General features: G+C 42.1%; 1 protein-coding gene across 1 annotated transcript; it reads right to left on the bottom strand.

Annotated features, from left to right (window-relative positions):
- Positions 1-1,097: 1,097 nt before the first annotated feature.
- On the bottom strand, positions 1,098-19,670 carry LOC134677583 (ran GTPase-activating protein 1-like). The gene is made up of 12 exons (XM_063536060.1): positions 19,465-19,670; positions 18,245-18,432; positions 17,415-17,549; positions 11,988-12,140; positions 10,774-10,943; positions 9,131-9,233; positions 7,447-7,570; positions 5,896-6,006; positions 5,562-5,705; positions 3,547-3,656; positions 1,778-1,972; positions 1,098-1,294 (listed from the first exon to the last, which is right to left on the bottom strand). The coding sequence occupies exons 1-12, from the start codon at positions 19,574-19,576 to the stop codon at positions 1,106-1,108; spliced, it is 1,734 nt and encodes a 577-aa protein (XP_063392130.1). The 5' UTR covers positions 19,577-19,670; the 3' UTR covers positions 1,098-1,105.
- Between the last annotated feature and the right edge of the window lie 235 nt (positions 19,671-19,905).

The following is a 19,905-nucleotide window of genomic DNA, read 5'->3' as shown; positions in this document are numbered from 1 at the left end:
CAAATCCAAAACCGCCTGGTTAAAATATAAAAAAGTTTACCAAATTTCACGCTAGATGGCGTTATACCGGGAGTGGCGATTTCTACATCGCGCTAAAGAAATTTTCTAGTCTTCTTTCCCACCATCTATTCTATAGGGACCATGCGCGTTGGAGGGTCTGCCATCTTGTGGCCTGAATCTGAAACATATGTGCACATGTACATTGCCAAAGCAAGTGCTACCATCTACCGCTCTCGTCGGTACGTTTCCTTGTGCATAGTATGTTCTGCCATCTTGTGGGCTACACCGGAAGCATAAACGACGCATTTACGCCTCGCGCCAAAAATCTGACGGCTCCTATGCTGCCCCCTATACTCGTAGTTCATGCACGGGGCTTATGGCGTCAGGCAATTAATTATGTTTAGTTTTATTTTTTTGTGTTTATGGTTAATTAATGAAAACCACAAGTATTATAATAGTCGTATATTACTCGTGTAACAGCACGGGGTGTTGCTGCAGCGACTCTCTCAGCTCTGTGGGCAGGTTCGCGAGCCTGGCGCCGATGAAGAACCGTATTAGCCTACTGGTTTAGACTACTTTCATACAAAACTGTTTACCAAATATCACGCTAGATGGCGCTATACCGAGAGCGGCGATTTCTACATCGAGCTAATGAACTTTTCTAGTCTTTTCCACCAGTTTTTCCATGACGTCAGGCAAAAAAATTTAAAGTTTTATTTTTTATTGGGTGAACTGTCTAATAAAACCACAAGTATTATAATAGTTGTATATTACTCGTGTAACAGCACGGGGTGTTGCTGCAGCGATTCCCTCAGCTCTGTGGGCAGGTTGGCGAGCTTGGCGCCGATGAAGAACCGTATTAGCCAGTAGGTTTAGACTACTTTCATACAAAACTGTTTACCAAATATCACGCTAGACGGCGCTGTACCGAAGCGGCGATTTCTACATCGCGCTAATGAACTTTTCTAGTCTTTCCCATTTATTCTATGGCGTCAGGCGCGTCAAGCAAATATGTTTAAAGTTTTACTTTTTAGTGTGTAACTGTGTATGGTTAATTATTGGGTGAATTGTGTAATAAAACCACAATTATTATAATAGTCGTATATTACTCGTGTAACAGCACGGGGTGTTGCTGCAGAGATTCCCTCAGCTCTGTGGGCAGGTTGGCGAGCTTGGCGCCGATGAAGAACCGTAGTGTGCTGCGCAGCGCGGCCGGGAACTGCTGCGGCAGCGCGCGCGCGAGGCTGGCGTAGCAGCCGGGGAGGTGCCAGCGGAGCGGGGCCTTCTCCTCAGACTGAAAATAAAAGATATTCATTAGTCACGAAATTTTCGATTTTTTTAGACTGAAGTGAACGAAAGTTTTTTTATGCAGGTGGTTGTGGCACGTGGCACGAGCGGTTTTACTTAACAATAGACAAAGGATTAGCTGTCGACGTCTTAATAGATAGGGGGTCATAGTTAAGGCTACAAACTATACTGTATTATGTTTTTGCCTACCTTTATAAGCGCCAGTCCCCTTAAAAGCCTCTCAATAAGCGACCAGCTAGCCGCCCTTTTGTTAGCAGCCGCTATAGTCCTAGCGAACAGCTGCTGCGTCGCATCACCAGCCTTGTCGCTTTTTATGTGTTTTTTCCTACCTTTATAAGCGCCAGTCCTCTCAAAAGCCTCTCAGTAAGCGGCCAGCTAGCCGCCCTTTTGTTAGCAGCCGCTATAGTCCTAGCGAACAGCTGCTGCGTCGCATCACCAGCCTTGTCAATTTTTATGTGTTTTTTCCTACCTTTATAAGCGCCAGTCCCCTTAAAAGCCTCTCAGTGAGCGGCCAGCTAGCCGCCCTTTTGTTAGCAGCCGCTATAGTCCTCGCGAAGAGTTGCTGCGCCGCGTCGCCAGCCTTGTCGCTATTGAGAGACAGGCCGGCGACGGATAGCGTCGCGTTCACGTATTGGGTTAGGAGCTCATCTGTGTCTTGTATGGACTGAAACAAATTTGCCAATGAAAATCATATTTAAAGATCCTTTTTACAGTCTTTGCCAGATCGGTTACGGAACTTAAAATGAATCAGGAGCTGAGTTTTAAACATTTTAGGTATATACCCGTGTCGCTAATTGAAGCGGCTCCTAAAACTAGTGCGATAAGGACAAGGCGAAAAATCCTGCGTAAAAATCTCAAAAATCGAAGTTTCGTACTCTACTGTTTCCTCCTCCAAAACTTAACCAATCGTAACCAAATTTGGAAATCTAAATGATTATGAAATTATCTGTGTCGGACCGTTTTGCTTTTTTGGCTAGTTGATATCAGTTTTGAATACTACGCCTCTCATTGCGGCATAGTCAATGAGGCCATTTTGGCCATTTTTGAAGGGCTCTAGCGCCTTAAAAAACAAAAATATCAAAAAAAAAAGCAAAACGGTCCGACACAGATATTAACAATATTAATCTGTGTTGAAAAAATCATTGCTCTAGCATCAAAACCCACGGAGAAAACAGTCGAGTACGTTTGTATGGAGAAGTGAGCACTCCTGTTGGCTCTTAAGAATCAAGAATAGGGAATATTAAGCAGAACTCTGCGTAGAGGGCGTCACTAACTCAATCACATGGCCTACCGTCAAACGCGACAATCGAAAGTTTGGTTTCTGCCTCTCTATCACTCTCTATTACACAGATAACGAAATTTCGATTTTCGCGTTTGACGGTAGGCCACCTGTAAACAAACCGCCTTGATGCATCAATGTCATAGTGAAAACTTGTCAAAAAACTGTTTAAGGCCTAGTATGTATAAGTTACTCTATGGTTTACTAAACAAATTAGTCGCCGCATTGCAGTCCATAAAATAAACGCACAGTATCGCAATTTTTTCTGGTTTATCAAAAGAAAAGAAAAACAATACAATACAAATTCTCTTTATAGCACAACCTCAGAATAAAACAATCCCACCAAAAACATTTTCATGTAAAATGTTGCCAAGACGAAACCGTAAGGCTCTCACTGTCAAAAAGTTATCAGATCTTATGTAGAGCCAAGCTTCTAACTTTGCAAGCCCTAACTTCACAAATTCTTACACTTAGTCAAAATATGTGGCTCTGCATCAGGGATGTTGCGAATATTCGCATCCGCATCCGCATCCGAGGAACATCCGCATTATTTTCTACATCCGCATCTGCATCCGCACCCGCATAAAATCGATGCGGAGCATCCGCAAGATGCGGATGTCGACCAAGTCGGTAACAAGAACGTATTAGCAGCAGGGCCGGCGGCGTAAGTGCTAGATAATCTCGTCATTATTATATACCTAACGAAATCGTCTAGATCACGAAAAGTCGGCCAAGTTACTGTTTATTACATAAAACGCATCTATTACATACATTCTTGCTCAAATACTAAACGTTTCTTTTTTATTTAAAAAAATAATGCAAATTGTAATATTTGACGTTTTTAAGTACTAAATCTTGACATCCGCATCCGCGGATGTGAGGCTTTAAATATCCGCATCCGCATCCGCGGATGTCAAAAAAATCTGCATCCGCAACATCCCTGCTCTGCATGAACCTACCTCTATGTGTGCTTCGATGACATCCGAAGGATTTGACCCTAGTCGTTCCAGGTTCTCAAGCGTGGGCTCTTTTAGAAAACGCTCTACGTCGCTCCTCACTTCCTCCATGCCTGCCAACAAACAGAAATACGTGTTGCAAATAGGGTACTTTTTAGGGTTCCGTATCGTTTATGATGTAAATGAATTAGTAAATAATAAATAAATGTATAAAATATATGTACAATTTGTAATACGAGTATCTACATTAATGCTGATGTTATTTATACACTAATACTTAGAATAATATATTAGTTATAACTATAATGCTTTAAATGCAAATTTACAAACCGACTTGTAACGATGTTACTAATAAATATTTTCTTTTCTTTTCTTTTCTTTTCTTTTCTTTTCTTATCCAAAGGGTAAAACGGGACCCTATTACTAAGACTTCGCTGTCCGTCCGTCCGTCCGTCCGTCTGTCAGCAGGCTGTATCTCACGAACCGTGATAGCTAGACAGTTGAAATTTTCACAGATGATGTATTTCTGTTGCCGCTATAACAACAAATACTAAAAACAGAATAAAATAAAGATTTAAATGGGGCTCCCATACAACAAACGTGATTTTTGACCAAAGTTAAGCAACGTCGGGAGTGGTCAGTACTTGGATGGGTGACCGTTTTTTTTTTTTGCACTATGGTACGGAACCCTTCGTGCGCGAGTCCGACTCGCACTTGCCCGGTTTTTTACACGCTTTTTATTAAGGGGTATCCAGATAATTGGTCAATCTAATCTAGCGTCCACACGTACACAAATTAAATCACCAATTTGCATTCTACTATGAAATGAAAATTGGCATTTTTGTGTCCGCACCTGCTGATGTGATCGGGGAATCAAATTGATATTTGCGTCCGCACGGCCCTGTTCGATCGGAGAATTTCATCAGATTGGCGAAAAATTGTCTCGTCTGGATTCTGGATACAGCTTTAACTTGCAACTTACCTAACTATGTATGTGGGTGTCAAATCTTGTAAGTTAAATTTGACTTACTTCTCAACTTCCAAAGAAGCTGAAAATTTGCATAAATATGTAAGTCGGGTGACAATGCAATATTATGGTACCATCGAGCAGTCCTCTGTTGCGCTGTCCCCTGTGTTCTCCTCGTCTTGGCATCCTGTCTCTCTCTAACATACCTGATGTATACAGAGTGATGTCGTTGCTTGTCGCCGTCGTGTTGACGCTGTGTTACGCGTCCCCTGTTGCGCTGTCCTCTGTGTTCTCCTCGTCTTGGGATCCTGTCTCTCTCTAACATACCTGACGTGTCAAGGGTGATGTTGTTGCTTGTCGCCGTCGTGTTGACGCTGTGTTGCGCGTCCTCTGTTGCGCTGTCCTCTGTGTTCTCCTCGTCTTGGCATTCTGTCTCTCTCTAACATACCTGATGTATCCAGAGTGATGTTGCTGCTTGTGGCCGTCGTGTTGACGCTGTGTTGCGTGTCCTCTGTTGCGCTGTCCTCTGTGTTCTCCTCGTCTTGGCATCCTGTCTCTCTCTAACATACCTGACGTGTCAAGGGTGATGTTGTTGCTTGTCGCCGTCGTGTTGACGCTGTGTTGCGCGTCCTCTGTTGCGCTGTCCTCTGTGTTCTCCTCGTCTTGGCATACTGTCTCTCTCTAACATACCTGACATGTCAAGGGTGATGTTGTTGCTTGTCGCCGTCGTGTTGATGCTGTGTCGCGCGTCCTCTGTGGCGCTGTCCTCTGTGTTCTCCTCGTCTTGCATTCTGTCTCTCTCTAACATACCTGATGTATCCAGAGTGATGTTGTTGGTTGTCGCCGTCGTGTTGACGCTGTGTTGCGCGTCCTCTGTTGCGCTGTCCTCTGTGTTCTCCTCGTCTTGCATTCTGTCTCTCTCTAACATACCTCATGTATCCAGAGTGATGTTGTTGGTTGTCGCCGTCGTGTTGACGCTGTGTTGCGCGTCCTCTGTTGCGCTGTCCTCTGTGTTCTCCTCGTCTTGGCATTCTGTCTCTCTCTAACATACCTGACGTGTCAAGGGTGATGTTGTTGCTTGTCGCCGTCGTGTTGACGCTGATGTTGATGCTGTGTTGCGCGTCCTCTGTTGCACTGTCCTCCGTGTTCTCTTCGTCTTGGGATTCAGCGTCTGATTCGTCGTCTGATTCTGTGCCTGTAATATAAAACATTGTAATTTCGCGATAAAATCAAAAACTACTGAACCGATTTTCATGCGGTTTTCACCTATCAATAGAGTGATTCTTGAGGAAGGTTTAGGTGTATAATTTATTAACCCGTGCGAAGCCGGGGCGGGTCGCTAGTAGGATATATTATTACCTATCATAGTCATGTCATATTCATACCTTCATCATCATCATCATCGTCGTCCTCGTCCCCGCTCTCCCCTTCGTCGTCTGTGAGTTCTCCGGCGGCCCCGAGTTGCGCCTTCATACCCTTTTTACTCGCTGCGTTTCCTAAAAGTAGATAAATTAATTACACTGTCAGGCGTGGCTCACTCCGCGATTTCGTCGCTTTGCTACAGGTAGCTACAAGTACATCCGTTCCACACCAATTTTAGTGGCTACCCATAAGCCGCGCGTGGCGCTGTCGCCACCTAGCGGCCATATCTGTCCTGATCGTAACAGACGCGTTTTGTTAGAGAGTGAGTCTTCTGTACCTAGTACTATTATTTATTCTGTGACACTGTTTTAATTATGCTACAATGGCCAAATTCTTGTGACATAAAATTTAATCACTTCTTGGACATCTTGGTGTCCAATTTGAAATTTGGCGTACCTACTTAAGATAAGACCTACTTCCGTAATAGGGTTGGCAACTGTCAAAGGTTTGCATAGATGGCGCTGGTGCTTGTTTTAAGTCACTCGCGCGACTTGTATCGGAGAGCCTAGGTCTCCTTTCTCAAGCACTAACAGTGCGAGCAGCGTTCACGACGGCTGCGCTTCGCGTACTGCGGCGCGCCGCGTCGCACGCGCCGATAAAAAAACCAGCTGATGGGAGGTTTTGCACTGTCGGTGTAGGTGGGCATAGTCATCATCATCATATCAGCCAGAGGACGTCCACTGCTGGACATAGGCCTCCCCCAAAGAGTGCCACAATGACCGCCACCCGCATCCAGCAGACTCCCGCGACCTTTACCAGGTCGTCAGTCCACCTTGTGGGGGGTCTACACACGCTGCGCCTTCCGGTACGTGGCCTTCCGGTTGTTATTTAAGACCTATTTACATGGTGCGAGAACTCGCATACGAGTTTCATTATACAGTATGCATCAGAACCAAAGGCAAAGAAAGAGACCCATTAATTTAGGTCATACTGAGCAACTTTTACTATGGGACCAACCCCGAAAACGCGGGAAGAAATTGGATGTTTCCTACATTTTGCTGGTCTGATGTTGAAATTTCCTATGGGAGAGTAATTTTTTTGCCGCGTTTTCGGGGTTGGTCCCATAGTAAAAGTTGCTCAGTATGACCTAAATATTAATGGGTCTCTTTCGTTCTGATACATACTGTATTTCAGTGGTCGGCTGAATTGGATGGAACCAAATAGTCCTCAATGTATTTGAAATTGCATACGAGTTCGTGCCGTCTAAATCAGTCCTTAGGCGAGCATAGTGGTATGTTTGGGGTCTAAACTCACTTCGTTTTTTTTAGCATTAGAAATTAGGTAAACAATCTTGATGTGTCTTTTAATTGAAAAACACATTTTAAAAATAAGTTACGGCAAATATGTAACAATTATGAATCTAATAGGATCATTTATATTCTTCTGCTTTCATAAGTAATCGTTTATGATTTTTAAAAAGCGTTTTTATATTAAAAGACATGTCAAGATCGCTTACCTTCTTGCAAGTTCTTTCTAATGCTAAAAAAAACGAACTATAGTCTAAAGGTCCTTACCGAGGCTGTTGCCAGCTAGAACGACGCGTGACAGCCGCTCGCCGCTGTCCGGTAGTACCGTGATGGCGTCTACCAGCTCCTTGCATGCCGCGCGACCGATCTCGTTGTGGCTCAGATCTAGGCACTGTTGAATGAATAAAATGATATCAGCAAAGATAATTTAGTATTGTCATAGAGAAAAAATATATAGATTGCTCACTCCATACATCAGTTTTGGTACCAATAATTTTTAAGAAAAATAAACCGACTTCTATGGTGGCCGGTGAAAGGTTATTGTAGATGGTGCACTATGTAGAAAAGGAGGTAAAACCACAAACTTTTCTACTAGCATTTCGCATCTGTAAGGGTCGTAGTTCTAGCCTAACCCAATCCACTCCTCTGATAGCAGTTCGGTAATGCGGTAGTCCGGCAACAGCATTACAATTATTATCATCATCAGCAGTTCCACTTCATCAAATGTCACGTTTTTGGATGTATATGCTTAATTTGTTGATAAAAACCTAAAAATCACTATATGTATGCCTTTAAGATTTGAGGAGTTCCCTCGATTCCTCATGGATCTCATCATCAGAACTGGGTTTTGACAAAAACGGGACCAATCTGTATACATATACATGCAATCAAAAAAATAATTTTCAAAATCGGTCAGGTAATGACGGAGATATGGAGTAACAAACATTAAAAAAAAAACCAAAAACATACAACCGAATTGATAACCCCTTCTTTGGGATTTGGAAGTCGGTTAAAAATACTAATACTGTATTTTTTTTTAATAACCTGAAACCTGATATCGGATAAATACTAGGGCGAGAAATAGCACTTTTCGTGCTTATGTCAAAAGTTTAAAGGGCCATAAGCCATAACTATGTACTATAAAACGTTGTACGATACACGTGCGAATAGGTAATTCCTCTTTTCCGCACTTGTATCGTAAATAACTATTTTTTTACTCAATTAAAAATACACAGCAATCCATTACGCCTATTTTTTTGCCAAACTGCATGACAGTTCGTTGGCGAACGTTGCCGTGATGAGTGTGTACTGTGTCTTCCGAAAATCGTTTTTTCCAGATTGCGATTTTTGCCATTCGCAATTTTTACCATTTAAGCATTTAATTTTTTCTCAATAGCTTCCTTTCCCAAAAGCATTACTAACCATTCGCATATTTTCTCATTAATTTTATTTTCCAGTAGCTAATTTTCTAATAGATTTTCTAACCATTCGCATAATATCCCACTATATTTAATTTGTTTACAATCACGGCAGAGAGAAAACGGAAAAGGAAGCTATCGAGAAAAAGTAAACTGGTAAAAATTGCGAATGGCATAAATATCAATCTGGAAATAACGATTTTCAGAAGATCGCCGTGATAATGCGAGGAGAATCATGATAAATAAATAAATATTATAAGACGTTCTTACACAGATTGACTAAGTCCCACAGTAAGCTCAAGAAGGCTTGTGTTGTGGGTACTCAGACAATGATATATATAATATATAAATATGTACTTAAATACATAGAAAACAGCCATGACTCAGGAACAAATATCTGTGTCATCACACAAATAAATGCCCTTACTGGGATTTGAACCCAGGACCATCGGCTTCACAGGCAGGGTCACTAGCCACTAGGCCAGACTGGTCGTCGATGATGATAATAGCAAGTGGGATTGTACAAAGCATACCTCCAAGAGTGTTGAGTTATCTTTGAACGCTTTGGCGAGTGTCCGCGCGCCTTTACTCTTGAGCAGGCAGTCGCCAAAGTTGATCGCTTTCAGGTTTTTTAATCTGCAATAACGTAAAATAAGTTTTTTTTAAATTACATTTTTGGTACAAGCTTTTATCGCTGACTGTACTTTTCTTACGACAACTAATACTCATCGAGACAATTCTAAAAACCCCTAACACAATTAGGTTGCGTTGTTTCATCACAGAGTTCCTATGGCCACCACCTGTCTCCATCATCAGATCAGCTTGATGGTACCATAACATTGCATTGTCATCCGATTTATACATGCATGCAAAATTTCAGCTCAATCGGAAACCGGGAAGTGGATCAAATTTAACTTGCAAGAATTGATTGCACACAGACAACGGTTAGGTGAAACTAAATAAAATCTTGTAAAAATAAAATAAAATTAACTTGTAGTTTGCCCCGAACTGAGGACTCGCGCTTCGCCAAAAAGATAGATCAATGTAATACACCTACTTGGTCGGCAAAGGATCGAAAACCACGTGCGATTTATTGCAAGGTCTGTGGAGTCCTTAACTGATAGATTTAAATTACCATAGAGATTAAATAAACTATCTGTGGTAGTCCGTGATCTTTCTTGACATATGTCAAATATGTATACATGTTATATTTATTTTATTTCGTTTTTATCTTGCTATTTATTTTAATATCGTAAATAAAAACCTATATTATATAATGTCTAAACCGAGCGCTTTCATTTGATACCAAACTACCATACTTTCTTCCAAATAAGATGACCAGAATAGCAAGAGCCCTCACAAATAGCTTTTTGACCTTCTAGACTCTTCTAGCTCCATAACCCCTTGATCGAGTCTTCTCATAATTTAATGACTAAAATATAATGCCTTCATCTACACGTTTACCCAATTTCATTAAAATTAGAACAAATTTACCTAAGTTATTGTGCATCAAACTATCTTCTGACAGTTCAGCTTAAAAACATCGAAATGCCGTGACGTGCCGCTAGCCAGCCGCGTGTTCAAAGTTGAATGTAAGAACTTCGCTTCGCTCGCTCGTTCGATTTATACATACGCAAGTTACTTACTGCTTACTGTTAGGCTTTGGGCTTGTGCACAAATCACGCGAGGTTGGATAGGGGGAGGGGGGTCACGAAAAAATCAGGATAAATCACGTTGGGAGAGGGGAGGCCATATAAGGAAACCTCACGTATATTTTTCTACAGCGAACGAAACTAAGGAAAAAAACCTACCGCATGAGTAGATATTTTTTCCCGGTTTCGTTAAACATAAATCTTCACTCTGCACTTCAAAAAAGCGAGTCTATTTAACGAAAACAGAAAAATAAACAAGATTTTCTACATAAAATACTATTTATTTTAAATTAGGTAGAATGAATGAAAAAAAAATTCAAAAAAATACACGTGGGGTTGTGTAGGGAGCCAGCCAAAAACCTCACCAAATATCACCAAGGGGGAGGGGGGGTCAAAAAGTAGCCGAAAGCACCTCGCGTGATTTGTGCACGACCCCTTTCTCCGCAGACGTCTTGTCTGATTGTCCTTGGCATAGGCATCCGTACATAAGTACGCATGTAAGTAAGATTAATCGTAAATCTTACCTGGGCAGAGCTTCTGCGACGGCCTCAGCCCCTTTAGGCCCGATGGTGTTGTCGTTGAGGTTGAGACAGCTCAGCTGAGGGTTCTGCTTGAAGGCCTCCGACAGAGCCGATATACCGACGTGGTATATACCGTTCTGTGGCATCGCTACTTCCTCGAGGGACCCCATTTTCTGAAACAAGGAAATAAATGAAGTACAAACTACAGTTGGTCAAGCAAATCTTGTCAGTAGAAAAAGGCGCGAAATTCAAATTTTCTATGGGACGATAACCCTACACGCCTACATTTTTTAAATTTGCCGCCTGATTTGCTATATTTTTTTTTATTTACAAACAAGCTATATACAGTGGTATTACTAAAAGAAATGAATAAGTAGCTTAAATCTAAAATAGGCCCTTGAGGCATTGTACCAAGGATGCTGGCGGCATTTCCTCGCTGTATCGCAATGCTGATACTGTTCGCACTAGTAACTCATATTATGTAAAATAAGAACTGAGACGCCAATTTGCAATACAATTATATACTTTTAGGTTAATACGTATACATGCTCATTCGGTAAAAAAAATGAAAAGCTTGACAATGGCCGCTGCTTATATAGGTTGCAGGGAATTCAAAACGCGCGATGTGTGCAGCGCAGCGCCATCTACCATGATATTGGGTAAACTTTCTTGCTTGTCGCAACAGATACGTTGTGCGAGGTAGCCGCCAGCTCTTCGGTGATATTAGTATGGATGTGTACCTCGAAAACCTGCGCCAGAGCGGTGGCCCCGTCATTCTCGAGCCGGTTCCTGCCGGCTATGAACACACGCAGCTTGGGCGGCCGCGACGAGAGCGCCTTGGCTAGCAGCCTGGCCCCGGTGATGCCCAGGCCGTTGTTGTTTAGACGGAGCACGCAAAGGGACGCCAAGTGGTCGCCTAATAATTGCTCGGAGCAATGCTGAGCCGAACGGAGACGAGTTTGCCCGAAGCACAGAATAAATAATAGTACTAACTAGGTACAGAAGACTCACTCTCTAACAAAACGCGTCTGTCACGATCAGCACAGATATGGCCGCTAGGTGGGGACAGCGCCACGCGCGGCTTATGGCAAAACCCAAAATTGGGGTCGAACGGATGTACTTTTAGCTACCTGTAGCAAAGCGACGAAATCGCGGAGTGAGCCACGCCTGCCCGAAGTCAGGAGTGTCTCCCCACTGATATTAGTATGGATTTATACCTCGAAAACCTGCGCCAGAGCGGTGGCCCCGTCATTCTCGAGCCGGTTCCTGCCGGCTATGAATACTCGCAGCTTGGGCGGCCGCGACGAGAGCGCCTTGGCTAGCAGCCGGGCCCCGGTGATGCCCAAGCCGTTGTTGTTTAGACGGAGCTCCTGAAAACAAAACAAAAGTTATATAAAGAATAAGTTTTTGGCAATAGAATCATTTTTGGTATAAGCTTTTATTGCTGACTTTTCCTTTCAAATGCAACTAATACTTCGAGGCAGCGAACTGATATACATGGAAGTATTCTGTCCGCTCAGTTATGACCCAACGTAAACTATTCGATTGTAGGCGGTGCTTACAAACTGTTCGATTCGCAACTTCAGTTCGACCGAGATGACAGTCAGTGACGGACTGACGGATGGCTAAATTGTTTTATAAAAACAACGTTTTTTTGTAATTAAAAATGTCTTCATGTGTCGTGAAGTGGTGCAGAAGTTATTTTAGTTCATACTAAGGACAGTGGAATCACTTTTCACTTGTAGTAAACAGATAACTTCAGTAAAATTTGGAATAAACATGACTATTTATTTTCAATACTACCGTGCTAGGCTAAAACGTAACAACTGCATACGACTTTCATAACAACATACGACTTTTTAAATTGCGAGGATAATAGGGATGGTGTTATGCCAAATAAAGTAGTCGATTTTATTAACTTGTGTTTAGTTTAGGTATTTTCTATATAATTATAAATGTAGTAATAAATTCCTTCTTACAGATTTGTATTTTCCTTTTTTATTTCATGAGATGGAGCTATAAAAAAACTACCTAGTTATTTCAAATTAATAATCAAATTTGGTATTGTCATTTTACATTACTTTCCATTCAGATTCGCACAAGATGCTATTCGCAGAGAACTATGGAAAAAGCTGTCCAATTAGAGAGACATGAAATTGAGTGGATGCCTGTCAAGATATCTAGAATATGTTCTATTCACCAGATATACCCGTGAGATAATCATACCCGGTCTCCTATATGTAGATACATTTTTTTCTATCGCGCTTTCACTGGATTAATTTAACAAATACACACATTATCTGAAAATGTTGATCATTTGAATCCACCCTCTACGTCTACTGTCACATATATGTAGGTTCTCTCTCAAGCCATTTCCGTCAGTAGAAAAGAGCGGCAAATTTAGAAAATGTAAGCGCGCGAATGGCTGTGGTCCCATACAAAATTTTAATTTTGCACCTTTTTTTCTAATGACAAACTTGCTTGACCGGCTATATACATATAAAATATTTCCATTGGAACTGGAAGTGGGGATTTATTGTGACTCCGCCTGTTGAAATATTTTTGACCCGATTCGTGTACCCATGTAAATTTTGCAGACTGTATAGCCAGTCCGATTTCTAAGATCAAGTTCGCCATACATTTACTTACTTTATCTTAGAAAAACGGACAGACTATACTTGAACGTAACTTCGCACTGCCATACAAATTGATACTAAAATATACAAAATACTTATTATAGCGGAATACATTTATACAACAATGATATATTTACTTATGTTGAGTTAGTCTGTCATTTCATAACAACATTTTAACTAGTTATCTTTTAATCTGCATTAAATTATTATACGTGAATTATTTGACTGGTTCTTCAATGTATGGCATAAACCTATCCCTGTCCAAGTCATATTCTAATCAAATATGAACCGCGAACTCTCAGCGGCCAGTACGTACAGCAAGAAGGTTTTTAGCGGATTAATGTCGCTGATTGGTAGTTATTGACATTATATGCATTTCATCTACACTTAGCTATGTACCATTAGTATAATAAAGACGACTATTATTTCGTTTACCAGCTTTGATTACAGGCTCTGTAAGCGCGTCGTCTTATTTGAATGTAGGCGTAATTGTGTATGTGTGCTAATTGGGCCCGAGAATTTGAACGGTAATGTTCCTAAAGGCGGTTTCCATACTAAATATATGCGTTCACTGCTTCGAGGACATTGGGGTAGAGGGGGACAATATGTCGTGACCAGGGATGTAGCGAATATTCGCATCCGCATCCGTATCCGCGGAACATCCGCATCCGCATAAAATCGATGCGGAGCATCCGCATGATACGGATGTCGACCAAGTCGGTAACTGCAGGAACGTATTAGCGGCGGCGCAAGTGCTAGGTAATTTCGCTCTGCTCCTTTGCGCCCTTCAAGGCTGCGGGCCCTGACGGAGTCCTGCCGGCAATACTGCAGAAAGGATATAGATACATAAAAGAGGACTTAGTGGAATTATACAGGGCAAGTATTGCACTAAAATACATTCCAAGGGTGTGGAGAGAGGTGAGGGCGGTTTTCCTGCCGAAACCGGGTAAGAAATCATACCAAGAAGCGAAGTCATTCAGAAGCATAAGTCTGTCGTCATTCGTACTAAAGACTTTAGAGAAAGTGATAGACAAACATATAAGAGAAAATGTGGAAAGCAGTGGAGACCCGTTACATGGGAATCAACATGCTTACATGGCAGGAAAGTCAACGGAGACAGCCCTACACAACCTAACTTTAAGGGTGGAAAGGGCACTAGAAACGAAACAGTACGCACTAGGCTGCTTCTTCGACGTTGAGGGGGCTTTTGACAAAGCAACCTTCGAGGCCGTAGAAGAAAGTCTGAAGAGAGAGGGCATCCGACCGACAATAGCGCAATGGATAGGGAGAATGCTAAAAGGTAGATCCATTACGGCGGAGCTGGGAGGAGTAACAAAGACGATTAGTCCGAGAAGAGGGTTCCCACAAGGGGGATGCCTGTCCCCCCTGATGTGGTGCCTACTTCTGGACTCAATGGTAAAAGAGCTCAACAGAGGAGGCATGTACATGCAGGCTTACTCTGATGATGGAGTGCTGCTAGTGAGAGGAATGGTTCTCACCGTGATAAGAGATATAATGATAAGAGGTCTCAGACAGGTACTGAGGTGGTGTAGAGAGAGAGGGTTGGATCTCAACCCATCGAAAACGAAACTAGTGATATTCACTAATAGAAGAATAAAGGAGATGAAACCCATAAAGATACAAGGAATAGAACTAGACATGGTGGAGGAGTTAAAATATCTGGGCGTTACTTTAGACAGTAAACTCAGGTACAAAACTCACATCAAGGAGCAGACGGCTAAAGCTATAAGAACACTGTTCCAATGCAAAAGGGCAGTAGGAAAGAACTGGGGACTGAAGCCAGGAATGATCCACTGGATCTACAAGGCGATAATTCTACCCAGGGTGATATATGGAGCAGTGACATGGTGGCATAGAGCACATATTAAAGAAAACCAAAGAGAACTAAACAAAGTCCAGAGATTAGCGTGCCTCATGATGACGGGGGCTATGAGAACAACCCCGACACACGCAATGGAGGTAATGCTAGGCTTGAAGCCACTCTGGATTGAGGTGGAGAAAAGAGCCACGGAACAGTGGTATAGAATGAAAGCATGCAAGGAATGGAGAGGAAGCTGCGTGGACAAGAGACACGCGCTGATACAAAGAGAGGCACTATCAAAACTTGAAATGTTGATGGCTAATAATGACCTTATAAAGAGGCAGGAGATTTTTGACAAGAAATATAGAATACACATAGGAGAAAGAGACAACTGGAAGGTGGAAGTCGGACACCCGACGACCATCTGCTTTACGGATGGCTCAAGAAGAAGCTCGACGAAACTAGCAGGAGCGGGCATAGTGATCCCCAAACTGGGAGAAAGTATCAGTACCACTGGGTAGATATGCAAGCGTGTTCCAAGCCGAGGTATGCGCTATAACACGCTGCGCAAGCATAATCAAAAAGAGCGCAAAACAAGAGGGAGCTGTTGTAATATACACAGACAGCCAGGCAGCACTAAAGGCACTAAAGAAAATATCAGTTACCTCCTCGCTCGTGAGAGAATGCCGAGAGGAGCTCAACTTGATAGGCAAGCAAAGAAGTGTCACGGTGGCATGGGTACCAGGACACCAGGGAGTAACGGGAAACGAGAAAGCAGACGAGCTGGCGAGGATAGGGGCGGAGACGGAATACATAGGTCCGGAACCGGCTCTGCCTATGTCAGATGATGTCACGAAGGGAGTCATAGAGAAGGTAAAAGAGATGGAAGCACAGAGAGAATGGGAAGAAGAGACTGGATGCAGACAGTCGAAGATGATGATCAAAGGTATAGACCACAGGAGAACCAGGTATCTTTTGAAACTAGGTAAGAGCAGTCTGAGACTACTGACAGGTATCATTACAGGTCACAATACTCTCAACAGACACCTTAAGATAATGGAAATTAGTAGAGACGCCTCCTGTCCACATTGTGGTAAGGAGGAGACCAGCTTACACTTACTAGCAGAATGTACTATGTACGCGGCACCGCGATATAATACATTCGGTAGAGACACACTAGAAGAAAACGAACTAAAGGACGTCGAACTCAAAGATGTCCTTCTGTTCTGCAGGAAAACAAGAAGATTTGAGGAGAATAGTGTGGGAATGCCGCCGGGACAGTAACCTGCAGCTCCAACTCCAGGGAACCGGGCTAAATGAACGCGACAAGCGATCGACAGCCCGCCTGCTTCCGGCCGGGCGTCCCTACACTACATCTACATCTAGGTAATTTCGTCATTATATATAACGAATCGTCTAGATCCCGAAAAGTCGGCCAGTTACTGTTTATTAAATAAGATGCACCTATATTCTTCCTCAAATACTAAAAGTTTGGCTTTTTTCATTTATAGAATGCTAAAAATGAAATATTTGACGTTTTTTAAGTACCAAATCTTGACATCTGCATCCGCATCCGCGGATGTAAGGCTTCAAATATCCGCATCTGCATCCGCGGATGTCAAAAAATCTGCATCCGCGACATCCCTGGTCGTGACGTAGAGTAACGAAGGCGTATATCGTCGGGTGACAAGCCAAAGTCACTAAGTACCAGCACAAGTTCATAGCCATAGTGAACCACATTAGAACTAAAAGAAGGTCGATTTTTGTTTAAATTTTTTTTAGTAATTAGTGACTTTTGCTTGTCACCTGACAATATAGAGCTCCGTATTGGCCGCGATATGTGTGACGCGACATACGCAACTGCGTCGCTCCGACCGGAGATGTCCCTGTGAGTCTTGTACGGAACAGGCTTCATCAGAAACATCGAAACTGGGTCAAATTTAAGCCCCCCCCCACATCTAGCGTCTTTCGAGCGTCGGCGTCTACAACTCTATGGCCGCTGCTCGACGCAACGTCGACGCAACTGCGCAGCGACGTCATTTTCCATAGCGCTGACCAGACGCCGACGCTCGAAAGACGCTAGATGTGGGGGGGCCCTAACTTGCAAAATTTGATTGCAGACAGACAATGGGACAGGTGGGATAAAAGCTTGTAAAAACTATAACTGAACTAGTTGCACAAAATACCTCCAGCTCAGAGCAGACTTCGCTCTGCAGCAGTTTGGCGAGACCCTCGACTCCGATGGGGCCGAAAGCGTTGTCGCTCAGGTCCAGGACTTTCAGGCGGGCACCAGCGGCAATCATACCGTCTCCAAGCGCTTTCTAGAAGCATAAGATACATTTTAACAAACTTAACACAGATTTTGAATAATTTTACGGTTTAGACTCACTTGTTTTTAGTCACTCGCGCGACATGTTTCGGAGAGCCTAGTGCAGTGGCGCGTCGCAGTACGCGAAGCACGGCCGTCGTGAACGCTGCTCGCACTGTTAGTGCTTGAGAAAGGAGACCTAGGCTCTCCGAAACATGTCGCGCGAGTGACTAAAAACAAGTGAGTCTAAACCGTAAAATTATTCAATGTTAGTATGTCTCACAACAGTTTAAATTCGATTAACACAGATTTAGTAAGAATATTGAAATAGATCATTAAATTATTGATTACAGGGCTATCTATGGACTGCCTCTGGAACTACGCACCTTTATTGGTTGCGTATAATATCGATTATCGATAGGCCATCTAGGGTGCGATAAAGTATAATAAAAAGGGTCTAATAGTTGTTAAAAATCGCAAGTGTCCCATTTTTTACAGCACCGCGGCAATTTTCTCGTTCTGTATGACCCCCTAATGAAGCATACGCCAACCAGAATATACTACATTATAGAGAAACTTATGGTGGTCACAACCCATTTTCCCGAAATTTACATGAAAGAGAGAGTAGAGAGAAGATAAGATAGGATTTTTTAAAGGAAACATATGAAGAGTGTTTCATTCTCACTTTCAAAGTTTAAATGAACTCACTAAAGCAGGCGGAATCTCAGTCTTCATCCGCCCGGTGAACATATCTGACCAGCGGGCCACTTTCAGCTCAGGGTGGGACTCCAGGGCCTTGGCGATGGCTTCAGCCGCGGCCACGCCAAGTGTGTTGCCCGTCAGCGTCAGGTAATACAGGTCGGGGCATGCTGAGATGGCTGCTACTATGTCTTTGGCTGTAAATGAGAATAGAGTTATTTTTAACAGCCTCCTAGCCTAGTCGGTAGTGACCCTGCCTACGAAGCAGGAGGTCCTGGGTTTGAATCCTGGTACGGGCATTTATTTGTGTGTTCATCACAAATATTTGTTCCAGAGTTATGGATGTTTTCTATGTATATAAGTATTATACATGTGTATATTATGTATGACCATAAAAAGGAAATTGTTCGATACCTGTATACTTCCTGTTCTAACTTATAGTTGGCAAACATGGGCACTAAACAAATCCCACTACAAAAAGCTAGAAATTTGTCAAAACGCTATGGAGAGAATTATGATGGGAAAGCCACTATCTGATAAAGTTAGAAATATAGATATAAAGAAATGTACTAAAACAAAAGACATTAATACAACAATTAAGAAGTTAAAATGGATATGGGCAGGTCACACAATTAGAGGGAGAGAAAAGTGGTCTAAAGCAATAATGTACTGGTTTACTGGAGACAAAAAAAGGAAGCGTAGCCGGCCAACAATTTCGCAATTGCGCATATAATATCAATTATACTAGTACATTAAATGCACATAGTAGTAAGGCTGCTATGTGCATTTAATGCTCACTATATAATTATTAGATCTTGTCTGACAAATCCTACAAATACAATTCACTATGTGGTTTGTTATAGCGCAGTATTGCTGCATCACATTCATAATATATATTCAATATGTCTGTGTCTCACAGTTTTGTTATTAAAATTGCTAACAATTAACTATGTGGTTTGTTATAGCGCAGTATCGCTGCATCACATTCCTTAACTTGCAGTGTGTGGGCGAAAACGTCTCTGTATATTGTCGCCACAAAGCCACATCGCGCCAAAACTATTATAAAAAATTAACAATACAATTAACACGTGATGTAACAAAAAGAGGTTAGAATGTAAACAACATCAATGACAAACAGTTTTTCAAACCTAATCTTACTTATTAAACCCTGGTCAGGCAGATATCATCCTAACAAATGTAATTTAGAGACGATAAATAGCGACGCTCACCATCTTTCTCAGTGTCCAATTTTAGCGATTTTCCAGTAAAATCAACACCACTTTGTACTTTGTTTGTTTCGTTTAAAGCAGAACTGAACGATTTTAAATCAAATGTCGACATTTTATAACTTAATTATTAATAAATAATCGCAAAAACTATTAAAACATCGGAACAATACACTCCAAAGGCATTCAACGGATTTTTTTAATTTTTTGCTTCATCGTTTCGCTTGACATGACGTAGGAAATGTTGCCAGGCAAATAGGTTTATAAAGAAGCCCTTTACACTATCAATAATTACTGTCAGTCTGATAAAGATAAAAAAGTATAGAAAGTATTTTATAGGATATAGGAAATGTAAGTATTTAATAGAAATGTAATCAGAAATAATATAGGATGACATAATTTTCAGACAGGAAGGCTGGTAGAGTGAGTAACTTGAAAAAAAAA

This window comes from Cydia fagiglandana, chromosome 26 (assembly GCF_963556715.1).
Source record: "Cydia fagiglandana chromosome 26, ilCydFagi1.1, whole genome shotgun sequence".
In the NCBI taxonomy this organism is placed as follows: domain Eukaryota; kingdom Metazoa; phylum Arthropoda; class Insecta; order Lepidoptera; family Tortricidae; genus Cydia; species Cydia fagiglandana.
The sequence above is the reverse complement of the archived record's forward strand: the minus strand, read 5'-3'. Positions and strand labels throughout refer to the sequence as shown.